General features: G+C 39.3%; 1 protein-coding gene across 5 annotated transcripts in view; it reads right to left on the bottom strand.

Moving 5' to 3' along the window:
- CNTLN (centlein) overlaps positions 1–20,043 on the bottom strand; it is a 419,445-nt gene that overhangs the window by 146,058 nt on the left and 253,344 nt on the right. For all 5 annotated transcript variants that reach the window (XM_056552149.1, XM_056552148.1, XM_056552151.1 and 2 more), the window contains one exon: positions 4,035–4,135. In XM_056552149.1, the coding sequence (XP_056408124.1) occupies positions 4,035–4,135 (101 nt within the window). The remainder of the gene's footprint in view (positions 1–4,034; positions 4,136–20,043) is intronic.

The raw sequence follows: 20,043 nt of genomic DNA, 5'->3' as shown, positions 1-20,043 counted from the left end.
GATTCCTCCTAAAAGTCCCCTAAGGGGGACTAACAAAGTGTAAAAATAAAAAGTTTAATACAAGTTTAAAAGACACATTAAGTTCAAATCACCCCCTTTTCCTATATAAAAACATGTATACATGACAAAAATAAACCTTTTTGGTATTGCCGGGTGCATAATTGTCCAAACTATTATAATATAATATTATATATCCTGTATAGTAAATTACGTAAATGTAAACAAAATACTAAACTCCAGAATTTCTTTTTCTTTTCTTTTTTTTTTTTTTTTTTAAACATCACAGTGAAAACATAGTAAAAAGCTATTAAAAATTCAGATCAATACCAAAATGGTACCAATACAAACAACCAATTACGCTGCAAAAAATGAACCCTCATACAGCCTGGTATACAAAAAAAAAATTTAAAAAAAGTTACAGGAGTCAGAAAATGGCAATTAAAAAAAAGAAATCTAAAAAGTTTAGAATGTTTTTAAAATTAGCAAAACGTGACAGAAACTATATAAATTTGATATTGCTGTTATCAGGCTGACCTAAAATACCAAAATAGAATGTTAGTTTGACCACAAGGTAAATGGCGTATAAAAGAAAAAAAAAACACATTTTCTAAATTATCTTTTTTTTTAAATTTCACCTCACCAACATTTTTTTTTGTTTTTGTTTCAGAGCATATGTTATGGAAAAATAAAAGGTGTCATTACAATGAACAATGGGTCCTGCAAAAAACAAACCCTCATATGGGTCTATAGATGAAAAAATAAAAGAGTTATGACTATTATACGGCGAGGAGGAAAAAAAAGAATGCAAAAATGAAAAATTGGCCCGGACAAGTGGATTGTCATGATGGACAAGTAGATTATGCTCTGTTTTAGTCCCATGGACAAGTAGTTTTTTTTTAAATTATTATTATTATTATTTCCACACAACTGCCTTACCTCCCAGCTCCTTCTAGACCATTATAAAACCATGTAACAAAGCAATACTGTGGTGTATAACATAAGGGATTAGGGAAGAATTTATCAAGACCTGAGCTGAGGAAAAGTTGACCAGCTGCCCATAACAACCAGATTGCTTCTTTTATTTTTTAAAAGGTCTCTGAAAAATGAAAGAAGCAATCTGATTGGTTGCTATGGGCAACTGGTCAATTTTTTGTCAGCACGGGTCTTAATGAATCCCGCCAGTGATCACACATTAAATGTTAAACAACTATGCGAAAAATGCTTATTTGTGAAAAAAAAAAAATGAAGCATATAAACACAAACAGCATACAAGTTGTGGTTTTCAGATTCTGCTATTTTTTTAAGTGTTTTTACTGTGCAAAATAGAAAAGCCATTTAGGTGTTTGTTACTGATAGAGACTACATGAAATCTATATTGCATGATAACTGCTGTCAAGATGAAACCCAAAACAACCAACAGAGCTACTGTTTTTTTCCCCAAAAACCACACAGATCGGATCATTTATTTGGTTGTCTAACATGAACATATTAGCGTTTTCCCCAAAGTGGTGATGTTAAGGTCTGGAGATTGTGATCCACTCCAGAATCTTCACTTTCTTTATCAAAAGCCACTGAACCGTTTCCTTGGAATTACACTTTGATGGAAACTCCAAGAGCATCCTATCTGCATCTTTCTGGCTGACTAATGAAGATTCTCAATCTTGTCTGAGGGTGCGTTCACACGCTATTACTAGCGGCGGGTTTCACATACCAGCAGCAGGTTGCACATACCATTAAAGAGAATATTTACTGTGGTGGCCCAGTATGGAATGGTGTTGCCCCATACTTTTCCTGGCTTGTCGGGCAGTGTCCCTCAGTGTCCCAGGGTCCCCTGTAGTTGTATATAATTTACAAGAACCCATAAATTAGACTGGGAGACGGAACCGTACACTGTGACAGCCATACCCTATCCAGACTGACGTATAAAAAGCCAGGGTATGAGCCACAAATTGTTCATCACAACCGAATCAAACTATGTCTAAAAGAAGATCTGCCAGTGATCCCAGCACCATCTCCTCCAGCTGTCAGACCTACAAGAGAGTATGTCCCAGGTGAGGGAATTCATCCATCTATGGACTTTCCTATGTCTTCCCCAAGTCAGCCTGTGGTCTTCTGTGTCTCACGAGCCTCAGGGTCTGTTCTACCAACATTAATTTCTACTCCAGCTCCAGTCCTGTCACCGTTGGCTCCATTCTATACAACAGTTTGCAGAGCGCCAACTCTGTTACCAGTCTCTCCAGCACCACAGTCAGCGACTCTGAGTCCTGCCTGTCCGGACCCTGTACCAATTCTTGAATTCGCTGAGGAAGACCCACTCACAGTTCCTGTACCAAGAGCTCCAGAAGACACCGGTGTTCCAGACTCTCCAGAAGTGGTGTTGCGTAGGTCCCAATGGTCAACCCAAGGACATCTCCCAGCAAGGTACAAAGATTAACTCACATTAAAATATGTAAAAAGTTATGTACCACACATAGTCCAGTTATATGGTAAAAGTAGTCCACATACATGTAAATATATCAGTGAGGACTGTAACATTATTTGAACATCCAGTCACACATGTCTATAGTAAATATGTCTAATGTTTTCTCATGTCCAAGTGTGCAGGATACTCTACTGGCCAGAAGGAATTCCTGAAGCTATACAAAACACGTACAGTGACAGAGAAAATATAATGTCAAAGTAATACTTATGTCTAGATTAAAATGTAGAGAGTTCTGGGGGGAACCAAGGGCCCCCAATAGCCAAGGCATTGGTTAGATAGCCTCCGGAAGCCCAATGCGAAAAATCTTTAATAAATGTTATGCATATTGTTGTTAGAGAACATCATTACAAGGTCAAAAAGTCCTCACATATGTACAAGAGCATGTATGGCCATTCAACATGCCACATGGACTCATTTCTGTATGTCATCAGACCTGGAAAGGACATTGTGTTAAAAATGCCTCAGGAACTGTCATTGGCTTCAGTGGTCACTTCAGCCTCGGCCCTTCAGGACTGGGCTTCGAGGGCGACTGCAATTAAGAGGGGGAGTTTGTGGTGGCCCAGTATGGGATTGTGTTGCCCCGTACCTTTCCTGCCCTGTCAGGCAGTGTCCCAGGGCCCCCTGTAGTTGTTTCCCCAGTTGTATATATGTTGGATTTTAAAAGATGTGTTATGCCTTTAATAAAATGTACCATGTGATTGTTACCCAGGAGGTATCAGTGACCAGCTGACCTCTGGGCTCCCTGCTAGTCTCCTCCATATAAGCCCTGGGTTGAGCTAGCTTCTCTATCTCTTGCTTCCTGCTGAGGTCCAGTAAAGTTGTGCCTAGTGTGTATGTCCAGAGTAGTGGAGGCCTCATGTCAAGTCCTGAAGCCACAATTCAAGTGCAAGTAAGATAAAGTCACTGTCCAGTCAGTCACAAGTCAGTCAAGTCAAGTCATGTCTACCCAGCGTGGCCTGCACTAAATTCTCCTTCCAACTACAAGTCCCAGCAAACCTGTGAGGTCTCTGTGTCGCCTCCTTGGGCCCTGGCTATACTGCATAGACTGCTCCAACTGTCTAGCCTCAGTAAAGCTACCGTTGTCTGTAACATGGCGTCAGTGACATCATTGCCCCTGTGCCTAGCCCAGGATCCAGCGGTATACCTTCGGGTGGTTAAGGATAAACCACGCCCTAACGTCATGAACACAAGGGGTTAATACCATCTGCCCCTAGGGTAACAACATCTGCCCAGCACCTCACCTCCCTCCATACCACACACTACCTTTAAAATGTAGGTGTAGTGTTTGATAAATTAGAGAGTTTAATTAGAGAATGAGAGAGCTTTTTTTGCTTCTAGTGTTTTGGGCAGCATGAAACAGATGAAAGCTTCCCTTTAAGGGGTAGATCTACATATTCTATATTCTAATACCAATTTTATTTACTGCAGGGCATGTGAGAACATATTTACTTATTTACTGCAGGGCATGTGAGAACATATAACAGGTCAATCAGCTGTCCAGTATCTTGAACTACAAGAGCAACTGTTCTGTGTACAAACATAAAAACTGTACCTTCTCGTTCTTGCTGGAGACAAACATTTAATTCTTGTATTGTGGCTTTGTCTACTGAAGTCTGCACTTTAAGCTGATCTATTTCTTCTTCCAAGTTCAATCTGTAAGAGGTTCACATAATGGTCATTAAATCACTGCAAAGTGGCAATAAAATTTTAAGCGCAGAACATGTAGAATATGAAACCGTTATGTTCTTTACTTAGTGCAAGATATATTGCAGATTATTTCACATGATAAAATACATTTTTTTCCTTCAAATCTTCAAGATAAAAAGGCTATCAATATCACAGAATTCAAAACTTTCTATTTATATGAATGTTTTGACAAAGAGGTTAAGTTCCATGGATTTCATTGATATGGTTAAGTTGTCCTTTATGAGGCTATAAATGTTGGTTACTAACAAATAATGACAAACATGAAAATATATCCTCACTACACTAGGAAGCCATATTGGTCACAGCCAATTTACTTAGTCTCTTAAAATCTCATCTCACATTCTATGCAATATTGCTTGAGATTTAAAAGCCTGTTCACAAAAGTCCAGTTTGGGGGAAAAAAAAATGATAAAACATGTGCTGTCAGCGGGAACCTGTTCAAGAGGGCACTTGCTCCTTGGTGCATGTTGTAACTGAGCAAAATTGTTGGACAGCATGGTTAGCGCTGTTGTGTTGCAGACTTTGTCCCAGCATACCACCTACATAGCGTTTCTATGGGTTTCCTCAGGGTACTCAAGTTTCTTTCCATATTTCAAAATAAAGCAATTGGCACAGCAATGTTTGGTCCTGCGTCTTAACCACGCTTAAGCGCAAATTATCACCCAGAATATAGAGATCAAAATTATAGAACAACAAATCCACGTGTCTAGGGTGTGCCTACAACATAATTTTTAACCCCTTAAGGACCAGGGGTTTTTCCGTTTTTGCACTTTCATTTTTTCCTCCTTATCTTTAAAAAATCATAACCCTTTCAATTTTGCACTTAAAAGTCCATATGTTTGCTTATTTTTTGCGCCACCAATTCTACTTTGTAATGACATCAGTCATTTTACCAAAAATCTATGACGAAACGGGAAAAAAAAATCATTGTGCGACAAAATTGAAGAAAAAACACAATTTTGTAAATTTTGGGGGCTTTCGTTTCTACGCAGTAAATTTTTTGGTAAAAATGACACCTTATCTTTATTCTGTAGGTCCATACGATTAAAATGATACCCTACTTATATAGGTTTGATTTTGTCATACTTCTGGAAAAAATCATAACTACATGCAGGAAAATGTATACTTTTAAAATTGTCATCTTCTGACCCCTATAACTTTTATATTTTTCCACATATGGGGCGGTATGAGGGCTAATTTTTTTGTGCCGTGATCTGAAGTATTTAGCCATACCATTTTTGTAAAGATCAGACTTTTTGATCGCTTTTTATTAATTTTTTCATGATATAAAAAGTGACCAAGAATACACTATTTTGGAATTTATTTGCGCGTACGCCATTGACCGTGCGGTTTAATTAACAATATATTTTATAATTCGGACATTTCCGCACACGGCGATACCACATATGTTTATTTTTATTTACAATGTTTTTTTTTAAAATGGGAAAAGGGGGGTGATTAGGGAAGGGGTTAAATGATCTTTATTAACCTTTTTTTTTGCAATGTTATAGCTCCCATAGGGGGCTATAACACTGCACACACTGCTCTTTTAAACTGATCAATGGTTTCTCATAGGAAACCATTGATCAATGATTCTGCCTCTTGAATGCTCATGCCTGGATCTCAGGCACTGAGCAGTCATTCGGCGATCGGACACCAGGAGGCAAGGTAAGGGACCCTCCTGCTGTATCACAGCTGTTCGGGACGCCGCAATTTCACCGCGGCCATCCCGAACAGCCCCCTGAGCTAACCGGCATTGTTTTACTTTCACTTTAGATGCAGCGTTCAACTTTGAATGCAACATCTAAAGGGTTAATAGCATTCGGCACCGCGATCAATGCCGAGCGCTATTAGCCATGGGTCTCGGCCGTTGTTAGAGACTGGGCCAGACCCGCTATGATGCGTTATAGAAAGGGAAAGGACTCAGGACATACTGGTACATCCTTGGTCCTTAAAAGATGAATAGATACTTAAAAAAAAAGATTTTTTAAGGTATATGTGCCTGTGTTGCCAATCACCATAAGTGTTCTATCAAATCAACATGGGATGTGGTTAATATACACAGGATGGCACAGGTGGGCTCTGCTTGGCCCTGCCAGCCCACCTGTGCCATGCTGACAGGGCCAAGCAAAGCCCACCTGTGCCATCCTGTGTATATTAACGACATCTAATGTTGATTTGATAGAACACTTATGGTGATTGGCTACACAGGCACATATACCTTAAAAAATCTTTTTTTAAAGTATCTATTAAAAGTCATGTTTTAGGCACCCCATATTTCAAAACAGACATATAAATACTGGTCCTGCTGCGTCTACCTGAGGAATGTAGACTGCGAACCACACTGATGTAAATGTTAACAATTTCTGCACCATGCTTAGAAATATGATGGTGCTACAAAATTATCAGGAATCTATATTGGCCTCATGTACTGTTGTGTTGTCATTAAAATTTTGATTAAAAAAAAGCATGGGGAAATGTATTTTACTTTATTTATTATAGGTGTGCACTTCACATGTGCTAAAGCCAAGAATTTTATGAAAATTTTCATAAAAATGTTTTCACTGTTTTTGGTGTCTTTTCAGGTTGTGATGTTTCAGCAAACTTAAATGTTGGCATATTTCTGATGTGCCAAAGTTTTAAGACGTGAAAAATTGAATAAAAAAAAATATAGTACATGAGGCCCAATACGTCAATGGAGATTGTCTGCAGTTGCATAACAAGAAGGTTATCATCAATGCATGTGCGGGAAGCTTAAAAGTACTTTATTAAAAAAAATAATAATAATAATAATAATAATAATAATTACGGTATATATATTAAAAATGAAAGGGCAAAATAACGCTTCGTAATAAAAGTCTTTCTACATTAGGGTATGCATCAGAACTGCTACACAGATGCAAAAGCCTGTGTTCAAACCTATTTGAAGCAGGTGCTACTGCATTAGAAACTGGTTCTTCCTTGTTCAAATGTATTCATTCTTAAGTTTTCATTGGAAGTGTACTTGTGAGTTACTTTTTATATTGTTTTTATCCTACTTTTTATTTACCTGGAGGTAAATCTAGTTATCTTAAGTGCAAATAAAAAAAAAAAAACAATGAACACACCCATACACATCATTTATTATGTATGACACATGCATAGAGGTCTTTTATTCCTTTCAACTTCATCTTCATAAAACCCTAGAGTGACTGACGTTAACAGTATGGTTTCAAGAATTATGCAAAGTCAAAATATTCACCATGGACTTTAGCAACAGAGATTTATTACTTCTAATACCTATTAGCAGTCTAGATGAATTGGAAACGAGCATATAAAAATGTATTACACTTCATTAAATTCAAAGTCTGAAATCATGTCTTTGGTGGTCACACTCGGTAGGGCACCGTTTTTCAAGTTGAGCAATGATTTTTCTTATTGATAGTGGATTAATGTGTATTTTGATTCCAGACTGCAATAGATCTTGTTGTAGGAAAAGAAGAAAAACCTAAACTTTGCAACATCAAACACATGAGCCTCATAGGATCAATAGAAAAAAAAGCCTCCCAACAAGTTATACCATATAAGGACTGAAAGAGAATATGTATTTTAGTGACCATAATATATTTTAACCTTTGGTCTTTTTATCTGTATTTGTTTTTGCTATTATGTATCAATACTAAAAAACTGAAGACGTAGTTCGGCTTTTTGACACTAATGAACATAAATTTCCATTATTTCGGGAGAATTAACTAGAGACGATTGTGGTGCTCAAACAGCAGCAGTTGCAGGAAATCACACAAGGTCTGATTTTAAAGAAAACATTTTTACGTTATGATGACAAGAAAACATTCCAAACACCATGACAAGATTATTCAAGTCTTATAGAAGAGTAAAATAAGAAAAAACTAATTTCACCAGTGACTAAATGGATTGGTCAGTTGAATCAGTAACTATTTATACTGGGGGGAAAATGTATTGCTACACACTGATTTTCAAAAGCGAACATGATGTTGTTATCACACATTCTGAATAAATTCAATAAGCCCATTTGCCAGTTCAAAGCCACATCGTCAAGCGGGTGCTTAAACCAATGAAGCGTAGCTCTGCATAGTGAATACTACTCCCACAACACCAGGGCCCACAGGTGGAGCAACCCTTATAATTTTTTATTTCTTCAGTCCTAAGACTATGCAAGTGGGTACTAGGGCTGGGCGGTATGACCAAATGTGTGTATCACGGTATTTTTTAAACTTTTGGCGGTTCCACGGTATTTAACGGTATTTCCTTACATGACAGTGGGCTCAGCCTATCACCGGCCGAGGCGGAACATCGCTGCGGCCGGTGATAGGCTGACAGCTGTCCAATGTTCCCGTCCCAAGGAAACAAGTGAGGCCGGTACCGGACCAACGGGAGGAGAGTTAAAGTTTTTTTGTTTATTTTTTGGAGCCCGGGCATAGGGATACCGCACAGTATAGAGCAGTGGTCTCCAAACTACAGACCTCCAGATGTTGCATAACTACAACTCCCAGCATGCCCGGAAAGCCAACGGCAGGTCACATAGGATTAGTTCCCCGATGTGGGGACAGCGCAGCGCTGGGCTGATTCATTCATTCCCGAGGGGGAGGGGCCAAACCCGTATTGCAGTATGGGTTAAAATTAATATCGTGCAGCACAAAGATTTTGGTATTCGGTATGAACCGGTATACCGTCCAGCCCTAGTGGATACTGCCTAGCCTTGAGATAGAACATCTAATCCACTTAACTCAAAAAAGCATTGAGTAGTTAAAAGAATATAGGGTGTCCCAAAAAGGTTAAAGACAATGTATGTAATACAAAGAAGGACAGGACTTCGTAAAAGAAAAGTAGAGAGTGTAAGATTAAAAGGTTTGTCATTTTGCCTAGTTTACTACTAAGTCAACTAATTCCACAAAGCTGGACAGGTGCCTCAGGAGGTCGGGTATAGAAATAACAGTGGAAGGTGGACCAAAAAAATTTCAACAATACAAGTATTAAAAGAGAGAATATCAGCTCAACCAATAGGTTCCTCTGTGTTACAGACAGTGCTAGGATGCCTGAAATATGAAACCTGAAATATGCGACTTTGTATGGTTTTATCAAATAAATAACACAATCATCTTCACTTTATCTACACTGCTCAAAAAAATAAAGGGAACACTTAAACAACACAATGTAACTCCAAGTCAATCACACTTCTGTGAAATCACACTGTCCACTCAGGAAGCAACACTGATTGACAATCAATGTCACATGCTGTTGTGCAAATGGAACAGACAGGCAATTAGCAAGACAACCCCAATAAAGGAGTGGTTCTGCAGGTGGTGACCGCAGACCACTTCTCTGTTCCTATACTTTCTGTCTGATGTTTTGGTCACTTTTAAATGATGGTGGTGCTTTCACTCTAGTGGTAGCATGAGACTGAGTCTACAACCCACACAAGTGGCTCAGGTAGTGCAGCTCATCCACGATGGCACATCAATGCGAGCTGTGGCAAGAAGGTTTGCTGTGTCTGTCAGCGTAGTGTCCAGAGCATGTAGGCACTACCAGGAGACAGGCCAGTATTATCAGGAGACGTGGAGGAGGTCGTAGGAGGGCAACAACCCAGCAGCAGGACCACTACCTCCGCTTTTGTGCAAGGATGAGCACTGCCAGAGCCCTGCAAAATGACCTCCAGCAGGCCATAAATGTGCATGTGTCCACTCAAACTGTCAGAAACAGAATCCATAAGGGAGGTATGAGGGCCCAACAGCCACAGGTGGGGGTTGTGCTTACAGCCCAACACCGTGCAGGACGTTTGGCATTTGCCAGAGAACACCAAGATTGGCAAATTTGCCACTGGCGCCCTGTGCTGTTCACAGATAAAAGCAGGTTCACACTGAGCACATGTGACAGACTTGACAGAGTCTGGAGATGTCGTGGAGAACGTTCTGCTGCCTGCAACATCCTCCAGCATGACCAATATGGCGGTGGGTCAATAATGGTGAGGGGTGGCATTTCTTTGGGGGGGGGGGGCCGCACAGTTCTCCATGTGCTTGCCAGTGGTAGCCTGACTGCCATTAGGTACCGAGATGAGATCCTCAGACCCCTTGTGAGACCATATGCTGGTGGCCCTGGGTTCCTCTTAATGCAAGACAATGCTAGACGTCATGTGGCTGGAGTGTGTCAGCAGTTCCTGCAAGAGGAAGGCATTGATGCTATGGACTGACCCACCCGTTCCCCAGACCTGAATCAGACTGAGTAAATCTGGGACATCATGTCTTGCTTTAGTCCAGGTCTGGGAGGACATCCCTCAGGAGACCATCCGCCACCTCATCAGGAGCATGCCCAGGCAATGTAGGGAAGTCATACAGGCATGTGGAGGCCATACAGACTACTTAGCCATATTTTGACTTGTTTTAAGGACTTTATATCAAAGTTGGATCAGCCTGTAGTGTGGTTTTCCACTTTGATTTTGAGTGTGACTCCATATCCAGACCTCCATGGGTTGAGAAATTTGATTTCCATTGATAACTTTTGTGCAATTTTGTTGTTAGCACATTCAACTATGTAAATAAAGACTAAAGTATTTCATACGATTAGTTCATTCATTCAGATCTAGGATGTGTTATCTTAGTGTTTGCTTTATGTTTTTGAGCAGTGTACATTGGAAATTCATTCTCGTTGTTGAGAATACAAGTATTAGTATTGTTGCATACTTGGAGGGCTAGGGGTTCATTCAAAGGTTAAGCCAAATAATAGCAAGGACAAGAGTCAACCTTGGGACCCCCGCAATCTCTGTGCAGCACCCAGCATTCTAAACAGTATGCTGAATGTTTCAGAAATTCCAACGGAAATTCTGCAGTAACCCATTAACGACGAAGGACGTATATTTACGTCCTCCGCCGACTCCCGCAATATGCCGCGGGGTCACGCAGTGTATACACGTCCAATGGCCCTTAACAGGGTATGATGCAGGCTCCTGACTGGAGCCCGCGTCATACCGCCCGCCCCCCCAGCTGATTCCTGCAGCTGGGGGCCGGCGATAATAGCCGACATGCGGCGATCGCCGCGGGCGGCTATTAACCCTTTAGATCGCCGATGTCAAAGTTGATAGCGGCATCTAAAGGTGCTTGTATTCAGTCCCTGGTGGTCCAGTGGGGTGGATCGCCCCCCCCCCCAGCAGCGCGATCCAAGCTTTATCATTCGAGCTCAGAGCACACTGATCACTATGGTTCTATACAACCATAGTGATCTGTATGACTAGAAGTGTACAAAAAAAAAAAAAAAAAGGTTAAAAAAAGTTTAACACACACATTAACCCCTTCCTTATTAAAAGTTTAAATCACCCCCCTTTTCCCAAATTCCACATAAATAAAAAATAAACATATGTGGTATCGCCGCGTGCGTAAATGTCCGAACTATAAAAATATATCATTAATTAAACCGCACTGTCAATGGCGTACGCGCCAAAAAATTTCAAAGTACAAAATAGCGTATTTTGGTCACTTTTTATATCATGAAAAAATGAATAAAAAGCAATCAAAAAGTCCAATCAATAAAAAAAATGGTACCGATAAAAACTTCAGATCACATCACAAAAGATTAGCCCTCGTACCGCCCCATATGCAGAAAAATAAAAAAGTTATAGGGGTCAGAAGATGACAATTTTAAACGTATACATTTTCCTGCATGTAGTTATGATTTTTTCCAGACGTACGACAAAATCAAACCTATATAAGTAGGGTATCATTTTAACCGTATGGACCTACAGAATAAAGAGAAGGTGTCATTTTTACCGAAAAAATTTACTGCGTAGAAACGGAAGCCCCTAAAGTTACAAAATGGCATTTTTTTCTTCAATTTCGTTGCACAATGATTTTTTTTCCCGTTTCGCCATAGATTTTTGGTTAAAATGACTGATGTCCCTGCAAAGTAGAATTGGTGGCGCAAAAAATAAGCCATCATATGGATTTTTAGGTGCACAATTTAAGTGGTTATGATTTTTAAAAGGTGAGAAAGAAAAAATGAAAGTGCAAAAACGGAAAAACCTGTGGTCCTTAAGGGGATAAATCACCCCCCTTTCCCCATAAAAAAAAATAAAACAGTGTAAATAAAAATAAACATACGTGGTGTCGCCGCGTGCGTAAATGTCCGTACTATAAAAATATATCGTTAATAAAACCGCACAGTCAATGGCGTACACATAAAAAAAAATCTAAAATCCAAAAAAGCGTATTTTTGGTCACTTTTAATCCCATTAAAAATTTATAAAAAGTGATCAAAAAATCTGATCAAAACAAAAACAGTTAAAAACTTCAGATCACAGCGCAAAAAATTTGCCCTCATACCGCCCTGTACGTGGAAAAATAAAAAAGTTATAGGGGTCAGAAGATGACATTTTTAAACGTATACATTTTCCTACATGTAGTTATGATTTTTTTCAGAAGTACGACAAAATAAAACCTATATAACTAGGGAACCATTTTAACCATATGGACCTACAGAATAATGATAAGGTGTCATTTTTACCAAAATATGCACTGCGTAGAAACAGATGCCCCCAGAAGTTAAAAAATTGCGTTTTTTCTTCGATTTTGTCGCACAATGATTTTTTTTCCTTTTCGCCATGAATTTTTGGGTAAAATGACTTATGTCACTGCAAAGTAGAATTGGTGACTCAAAAAACAAGCCATAATATGGATTTTTAGGTGGAAAATTGAAAGGGTTATGATTTTTAAAAGGTAAGGAGGAAAAAACTAAAGTGCAAAAACTGAAAATCCCTGCGTCCTTAAGGGCGTAATTTACTGCAAATTCATTTGAATGAGATTCCGAAGTTCCATTCAGAATTTCAACAAATTTCTGTGTTTGGATAACACAGAATGCTGACGCAATCTCCGTGGAACTCCACAATTCCGTTAAGCAAGCTTTGTTTAACGGAATTTCTACGGAGTTGAGGAAATTCCGCCATGTGCCATATCTTTATTTGGTTGAAAGTGGATTCAAAATTATTTGGTTGAAAGTGGATTAAAAAGGACTGAAGGTTGGATACCTCTAGTGGTTTTAGACTTTGCTTTCATACAGTTAGGCCAGGCTCACACAGCTGAAAGTGTAAGGAATGTCCGCTCAGAAAACATGAGCAGCAATTCCACACATTTGATGAATCAGGCGGTCGCTAGGACTGTTCGGAAATGTGTTATCTCATAGAGAGCAATGCATTCCTGAGCTGAATCAGCAGAAAGAAGAGACAAGTCTATTCTTTTGGTAGACGCCAGAATCGTGATTTCCGATGTGAAATTCTGCTGTGTGCCCAGTGGCAGAATCCCATTCCGCATGGGCATCTCAATGTCCATGCGGAATATTCCAGCTGAATACCCTTACGGTGGGGTCACACTTGCCATATTTTACTGCGTATATTTGTTGCTGCCTATTTTCCCACCCATTAAATCAATGTTTAGCAAAATCAGCTGCAAAATACAGTATGTGTGACTGACTTGCAATGAAATTATGAAAAAAGTGAAATAAAAAAATTTTTTTTGACACAAACACAATTTAAAGGGGTTATCCACCATAAGGTGATTTTAGTAAGTACCTGGAAGACAGTAATGGACATGCTTAGGAAGGATCTGTGCTTGTCTTGGGGCTAAATGGCTATGTTGGGAGATTACCATAACACTGTGGCTAGCTTTTTGTGAACTTGTATTTCCTGTTTGCCTTATGTTTTTTTTACTACAAATCCCATAATTCCATTTCCTCCCTCCCACACATCAGCCAGACCACCCATTGAAACAAAAGACCTGTGGTTTTCAATCAGGGTGCCTACAGCTGTTGCATTAGTTGCAGATTGATCCCTCCACCCACTGAAGCAGACAGGCTCTCTGTCATCAGCTGACTAGTGAGTCAGGTATCGGCCGCATTGCAAGCTGGGAAAAATCAGAGACCACGGTCAATTTGTATGCTGGTAAAAATAAATAGTGGGGGGGAAATCAGTGAAGAATTGTGAGAAAACCGTCACACACAGGTACAGACACTATATTATGAATTACACTAACTTTACAGCCCCTGTAGCATAGTCAAATAAAAAATTCCCGGAATACCCCTTTAACTGCAAAACAGATAATTTGGTATCTACAAAGGTTAGTAATAAATTAGTTACCATGTAAAGTTACCCTGATTTTTCAATAAAGCTATAGCTGCTTGTGGGATCAAAAAATTACATGGAGGTTAATTATGATTTATTTAAAGATTAAAGGGGTACTCCGGTGGTCAACGTGTTTTTCCGTTTTTGACTTACCCTATTTGTTTGTTTAATTTATCAAAACCTGTGCAGAGGAAAACTTGCCCAGTTGCCCATAGCAACCAATCAGCTTGCTGCTTTCAGTTTTATGAAGGCCTGTGAAAAATGAAAGAAACAATCTGATTGGTTGCTATGGGCAACTGAGCAAGTTTTCCTCTGCACATGATAAATCTCCCCTATAGAGATCATTCCCAGTATGAGATTTATTCCCCTGCAGTCTATATATCCCCAGCCCGTGCACCTTCTCATCCTCCCCGTCACATAACACTTATCTTCTCTGTGAGGTCCTTCTCCTGTGCAGACCTGCGTCCTTAGAATACAGAGCAGGGGGGAGGGGAGGTGAGGAGCTGTGTACTCAGCTGGATGAGATGAGGGGGCGTGGCTTATTCCTCATGCAGACAGAGAAAAAAAAAAAAAAAAGCTGTGACATCTTGTCCACAACAGACTCAGAACAGTGGACAAAAGTAAAAGAAAACCCTCTGAACTACAGAACTTCCTGCCCAACAATCAGGTAAGAAAAACACATACATGCTGCCAAAACATATAACACATGTATATTGCAATAAAACTAAACTTACAAAAGAGATGTCATAGTCAAAAAAATTTACCACCGGAGTACCCCTTTAAGGTTTATTGTAGTGAAGGTCCATCTTTCAAATGACTTAGTACACAAACAGTAGCATAGAGATGCAAGATGTGCAAGGCCTGTTAGCTGACAACAAGTATACATATTTGGCAGCATGCACCTCTCCTTTGCTTTGTAAGTGTTCACTGTTGAAATCATAAAACTGAACCAGCATATATGAAGAGGGGGGGGGGGGGGGGGGTTATATAATCACGTTTTCCATGAACATATTAATACTGAGGTTTCAACATTTTAACATATGTTCTTGCAGATTGATCCATATATATCTTACTATAATAATATAGGGGTTTTCCAGCCACAAACAAGTATTCACTAGCCATAGGGAATAAGTGTATGATCACAGGGGTCTGATCATTGGGGCCCTTTGTAATCTTTACTGGAAAAAAATATAATAAAAATTCAACTTATTAAACCTTCAGAAACTGGCTGTTATTGGTTGGTTTGGGTAAAACCAGACAGTTTTGATTTAAGGAAGATTGATAAATCTAGGCCAATGGGTTTAAAGGGGTGCGCCTCTTTGCGCCGATATGCACGAGAATCTGGCATACATCCCGACAAAACATGTCTGGTTTACAATAGTAAATCAGGGCCAGTATCTTTGTCAAAGAAAACAAAGTTGTAGGAAATATCCAAAAGTATGCAATTCATTTCTGTCCACATATTCCGTAATAGATTTTTCTAAAAGGAAAACCTGTCATATAGTCCTTAGATTAATTTAATCTTAGCAGGCAAAGTTAACTCAGTTTAACACCAAACTCCAGGTTATATGTTAATTGTCTATGGTTAGTTGACTTTAAATCCAATTTCACTTATGTGTACCTGACGTTAATAAAAACTTTTGAAATAATGTAGATAATACTATTATATGTATATTTGTAATATACATTGATTTAAAAAATAATATGTGTTTTTGGGTGAAAAAATGCTGTCTCTGCAGATATTGCCTGTGTGTCTCTATGAGGAGACCAAATACAGGAAGTGAGGGCAGGACAAGCAGGGCTCTGTGCAGGCTCCTAGCTTGTCAATCATCCTGAATTGTGAGACGGGAGCATGTTATAGAGCGTCACTGCACAGAGCCCTGTTTGTCAAGTTATCAATCATTCCTTCTACCAGATCGATACAAGTGTATACTGTACATACATTCTGTTCACTGCTTAGGAAACTATTACTGCAATATCATAACTGACAGCGTAGAATGTTAGAATTAAAAATGTATGTTTTGAAACATCAGGGCTATGTACATGTTAATTGAAAGCCTACTGGATGCTTGAAAACCATCTACCATGCTCTGTGCATGAATGTGCAGCTCAGAAGCACCTAAAGATTGATAAGATTATGAAGGAAACAAAAATATAATACACGTGACATGAATACTGGTGATACAAGGTAACATGGTATTGTATTCAAAATCACAATATTGTAAATACAGTACATAAGTAATAGAACAAAAAAAATCCATGCAGAAAAAAAAAAGAAAGAAAAATAACTAGAGGTCATAGATGTAAAACTTTAATAGAAATTAAAGCGTTACTTCAGATATGACTGCATAAAACCCTAGCAACCCTGGCATAATACATTACAATAGCAAATGTTCTTATTTTCTTTAAATGAAATAATGGGTCTCACATTTACACACAGATTACATACACAAATACATACAGTTACATAACATACAATCACAATTTTATTAGTCAAGAAAAAAAAAAAAATGAGAATCCAAACAAATAACTACCGGTATCTTAGCTTTCATGACCCCTGAGAGTGTGACAGGGGTGTTTGCAAAAGAACTAGGATTAAAAAATAAAAGTTCCTGTAAATATTTCCTGTAATAAATTATATATATATCTTAAAACAATAGTGGGCCAATAATATTATGATGTAAATAGTAAATCTGGTGGTAAAAAATCTTGTTCGGTAACTAAAAGCGCTCAATTTTTTTTTATGAATTTGCAAAAGGTTGAAAAGTCACATCTAACTCATTGCCCGTTTGGTCAAAAGTAAATAAAGAAATTATATATGCACGCACACACATAAACTGTATCATAAACTGTATCAATTATAAAGTTATGCAAGTAAACCAACAGCTAGGGGAAAATTCTGCGTTCTACAGAAACCCCTAAAAAAAAAAAAAAAAAGTTATTTCTGTTTCCTGAATGCGCTTACAACTGTCCAATTTAAGGAATATCAAAGCAGTAAGTGTCATATTTTCACAAGAGTTCTTCCAACTTTTCCTCTAACTGCAGCTACAATATCTGTGTGATGGGGATAAGTGCTAAGCCCAAAGGACAGGTGGTGCGCAGCAAGAAAAAAAGCAAACTCCCTCGTGCTTTTTGCAGGTCACTAGCATGGACCATGTTAGCAGACCCACGCCAGACCCTTAACAGGCAGCTCTGCTGGTAGCAGTAATTAGCTTGGACAGATCTGGCTCTGAGAGTAGCAGCGAGGCAACATCATAATGAGCTCAGCTGGGATTAGCAGGACAGGGCAGGGAACCAAGAGAGCAGAGGCATTCTGCATTGCGTATGTATCCGGGAGATCAAACGAGCATGGCTGCCTAGGTTATCCCCTCACCACCTCCTTCCCGAAATGAAGCAAGGCAGTGTGTAAAATACAGACTAATGAAGAGCGACACCTCCAACAGATGAGAGCCACATTAATTAACACAATCCCTCAATAGTACAGTATTATTTTGGCTACTGATTTGACATATGTGTCACTGATTTGAGAGAAAAAACAAAACAAAGGTTTAAAAGGGGGGGGGGGGTATTAAACTTTATTATAAATGGTCAGATGATCACATTAAATATACCTTGCTTAAAAATGGTGGAAGCAAACTAAAAAAGTGCCCCTTTTTTGCGCTTCGCTGACAGATAACCTGTTGAACCAAGTAAGCGCTCCACACTGAGATGTGTGTGCAAACATACATAGCATTGAGAGCAGAAAACAAAATGTTCAAATAAAACCTAATACATGTCATACTGTTGGTCAGTGCCTTGCAATGAAAAAACAAGGTTGCTCTGCTAAATCAATAATATTAACACCTTAATAGTCTAGACATGATCATTGATTCTTAAAGCAGATGTTTCAGCAGTTAAATGGGGGTAAAAAAAAATAAGCTTATGCTTAGAAAGGGCTTCTCATCTAGATTCTGGGCATACCTTTTTAATTTCCATAGTCATTTTCAGAACCATGATACAAACCTTGTTGATAACGTATAAATAAGGCTCAAGAGCCTTGGGGACGTTACCCAGTACAAGAGCCCTGGTTTAGCCAGCCCATTTACTCTTATTTATCAACACAGCGCCTGCTTGCATACGCCTACTCCCCTTTTTTAGGCAGCCACTAGAAAGCCTGTCCAGTCCAATGAGTTCACTTGTTTATATTAGAAGGAATCGCCAAGGTTCCCGATTCATTCATTTCATTCTTACAGTTCCACCAATGACACTTGGATCAAGCTGAAATTAAATGCAATTTGACCATGGCAGCGAGTTGTGCCGACATTAGCCTAAACACATAGGGTAGTCTGAAGCACATCTTTAGGGGTTTCACATTGCAGTCAACAGAATTCAGAAGCCATATTTCTGCACCGATTCAATATATTCAGTCAGCTGCAGCCATATGATGTATAATTCTGACTTAATTAGTTGTAAGGAGCAGTGGCACAGTAGCCACAAACCTCATGCTTCTGTAATATGGTGCAACAGGGAACCACTATATAGAGGCATGTGGAAAATGTGGGCTTCTACTATTATTGAGCTGCAATCTCTTCAACTATGAAAAAGGCAACGAAGAATACTATAGTATTTCATCATTATGTGGCAATTTCACAAGTAACCGCATACAGTATACTACACACAAATTCCAGCAAAATTTTCTACCATCTCAATAAAGTACATTAAAGCTGAAACAGTCAACATATTTTGAACAGTTTTCCTTCTTAATACTAGTTCTGTGTCCAACCATCCTTTGAAATGATGCTTTATAAATCCTCAGATGCATATGCAGGGTTACTTATTTCCACAACCACTAACATATTTAAAAACTTATTTTCACATTATCCATAACTATAATTTATAGACAACAAACAAGTCAATGGCCCTCATTTACTAACAGGATCCCGACACTTTTTGTCGGGTTTTGCACCAGAATTGTGTCTGTGCCAGAATTTGCGCCAGAATCTGGCGCACAACCCAACAAAATCAAAATCACTCAGAGTGAAAAAACAAAACGTACAAAAGGGGCGTTTTTCCCGACAAAAAGAGAAAAAACCCTCCGAGTGTGAAGAAAACTCACAGGAAATTACTCAAAATGGAGCGAATCCTGCTACCCCCAGTATGGAACAGGGTCTGTTCCATGTTGGGGGTTGCAGTACAGGGGCTGAGGGATTGATCGCCCCGGGTCTCACTTCTGAGACTCGATTCGATCAAAAGTTATTAAGCAGGGGAGCGGGCGGCATGTTCCGATCCCCTGCAATGTACAGTAAACTTTCATTTTTAAATTCCCCACCAGAAGCCCTGAATGGTCGGGGCAGAGGAGCCAATCAGGGCTCCTGGCATGGTTTTTATATAGAAGCGCTGTGGTGGGCAAAGATGTATAGAATCGCCCACTTTACTTGTCATTCATAGCGGTGAGCCGGCACCTGTGTATATATAGATGCACGGTAGGGGTCAGACACAGCATCTATATTTACAGGTGCAGGATCACCGATATGAATGACAAGTAAAGCAATGCAGCGAGCGGAGGCTCGCACTGCTGCTGCCAATAGCTTACTTGTCATTCATAGCGGTGAGCCGGCACCTGTGTATATATAGATGCACGGTAGGGGTCAGACACAGCATCTATATATACAGGTGCCGGATCACCGATATGAATGACAAGTAAAGCAGTGCAGGGAGCGGAGGCTCGCGCTGCTGCTGCCAATAGCTTACTTGTCAT

Source organism: Hyla sarda, chromosome 1 (assembly GCF_029499605.1).
Source record: "Hyla sarda isolate aHylSar1 chromosome 1, aHylSar1.hap1, whole genome shotgun sequence".
In the NCBI taxonomy this organism is placed as follows: Eukaryota; Metazoa; Chordata; class Amphibia; order Anura; family Hylidae; genus Hyla; species Hyla sarda.
Note: the sequence above shows the minus strand (reverse complement) of the source record. Positions and strands in the feature narration are given on the sequence as shown.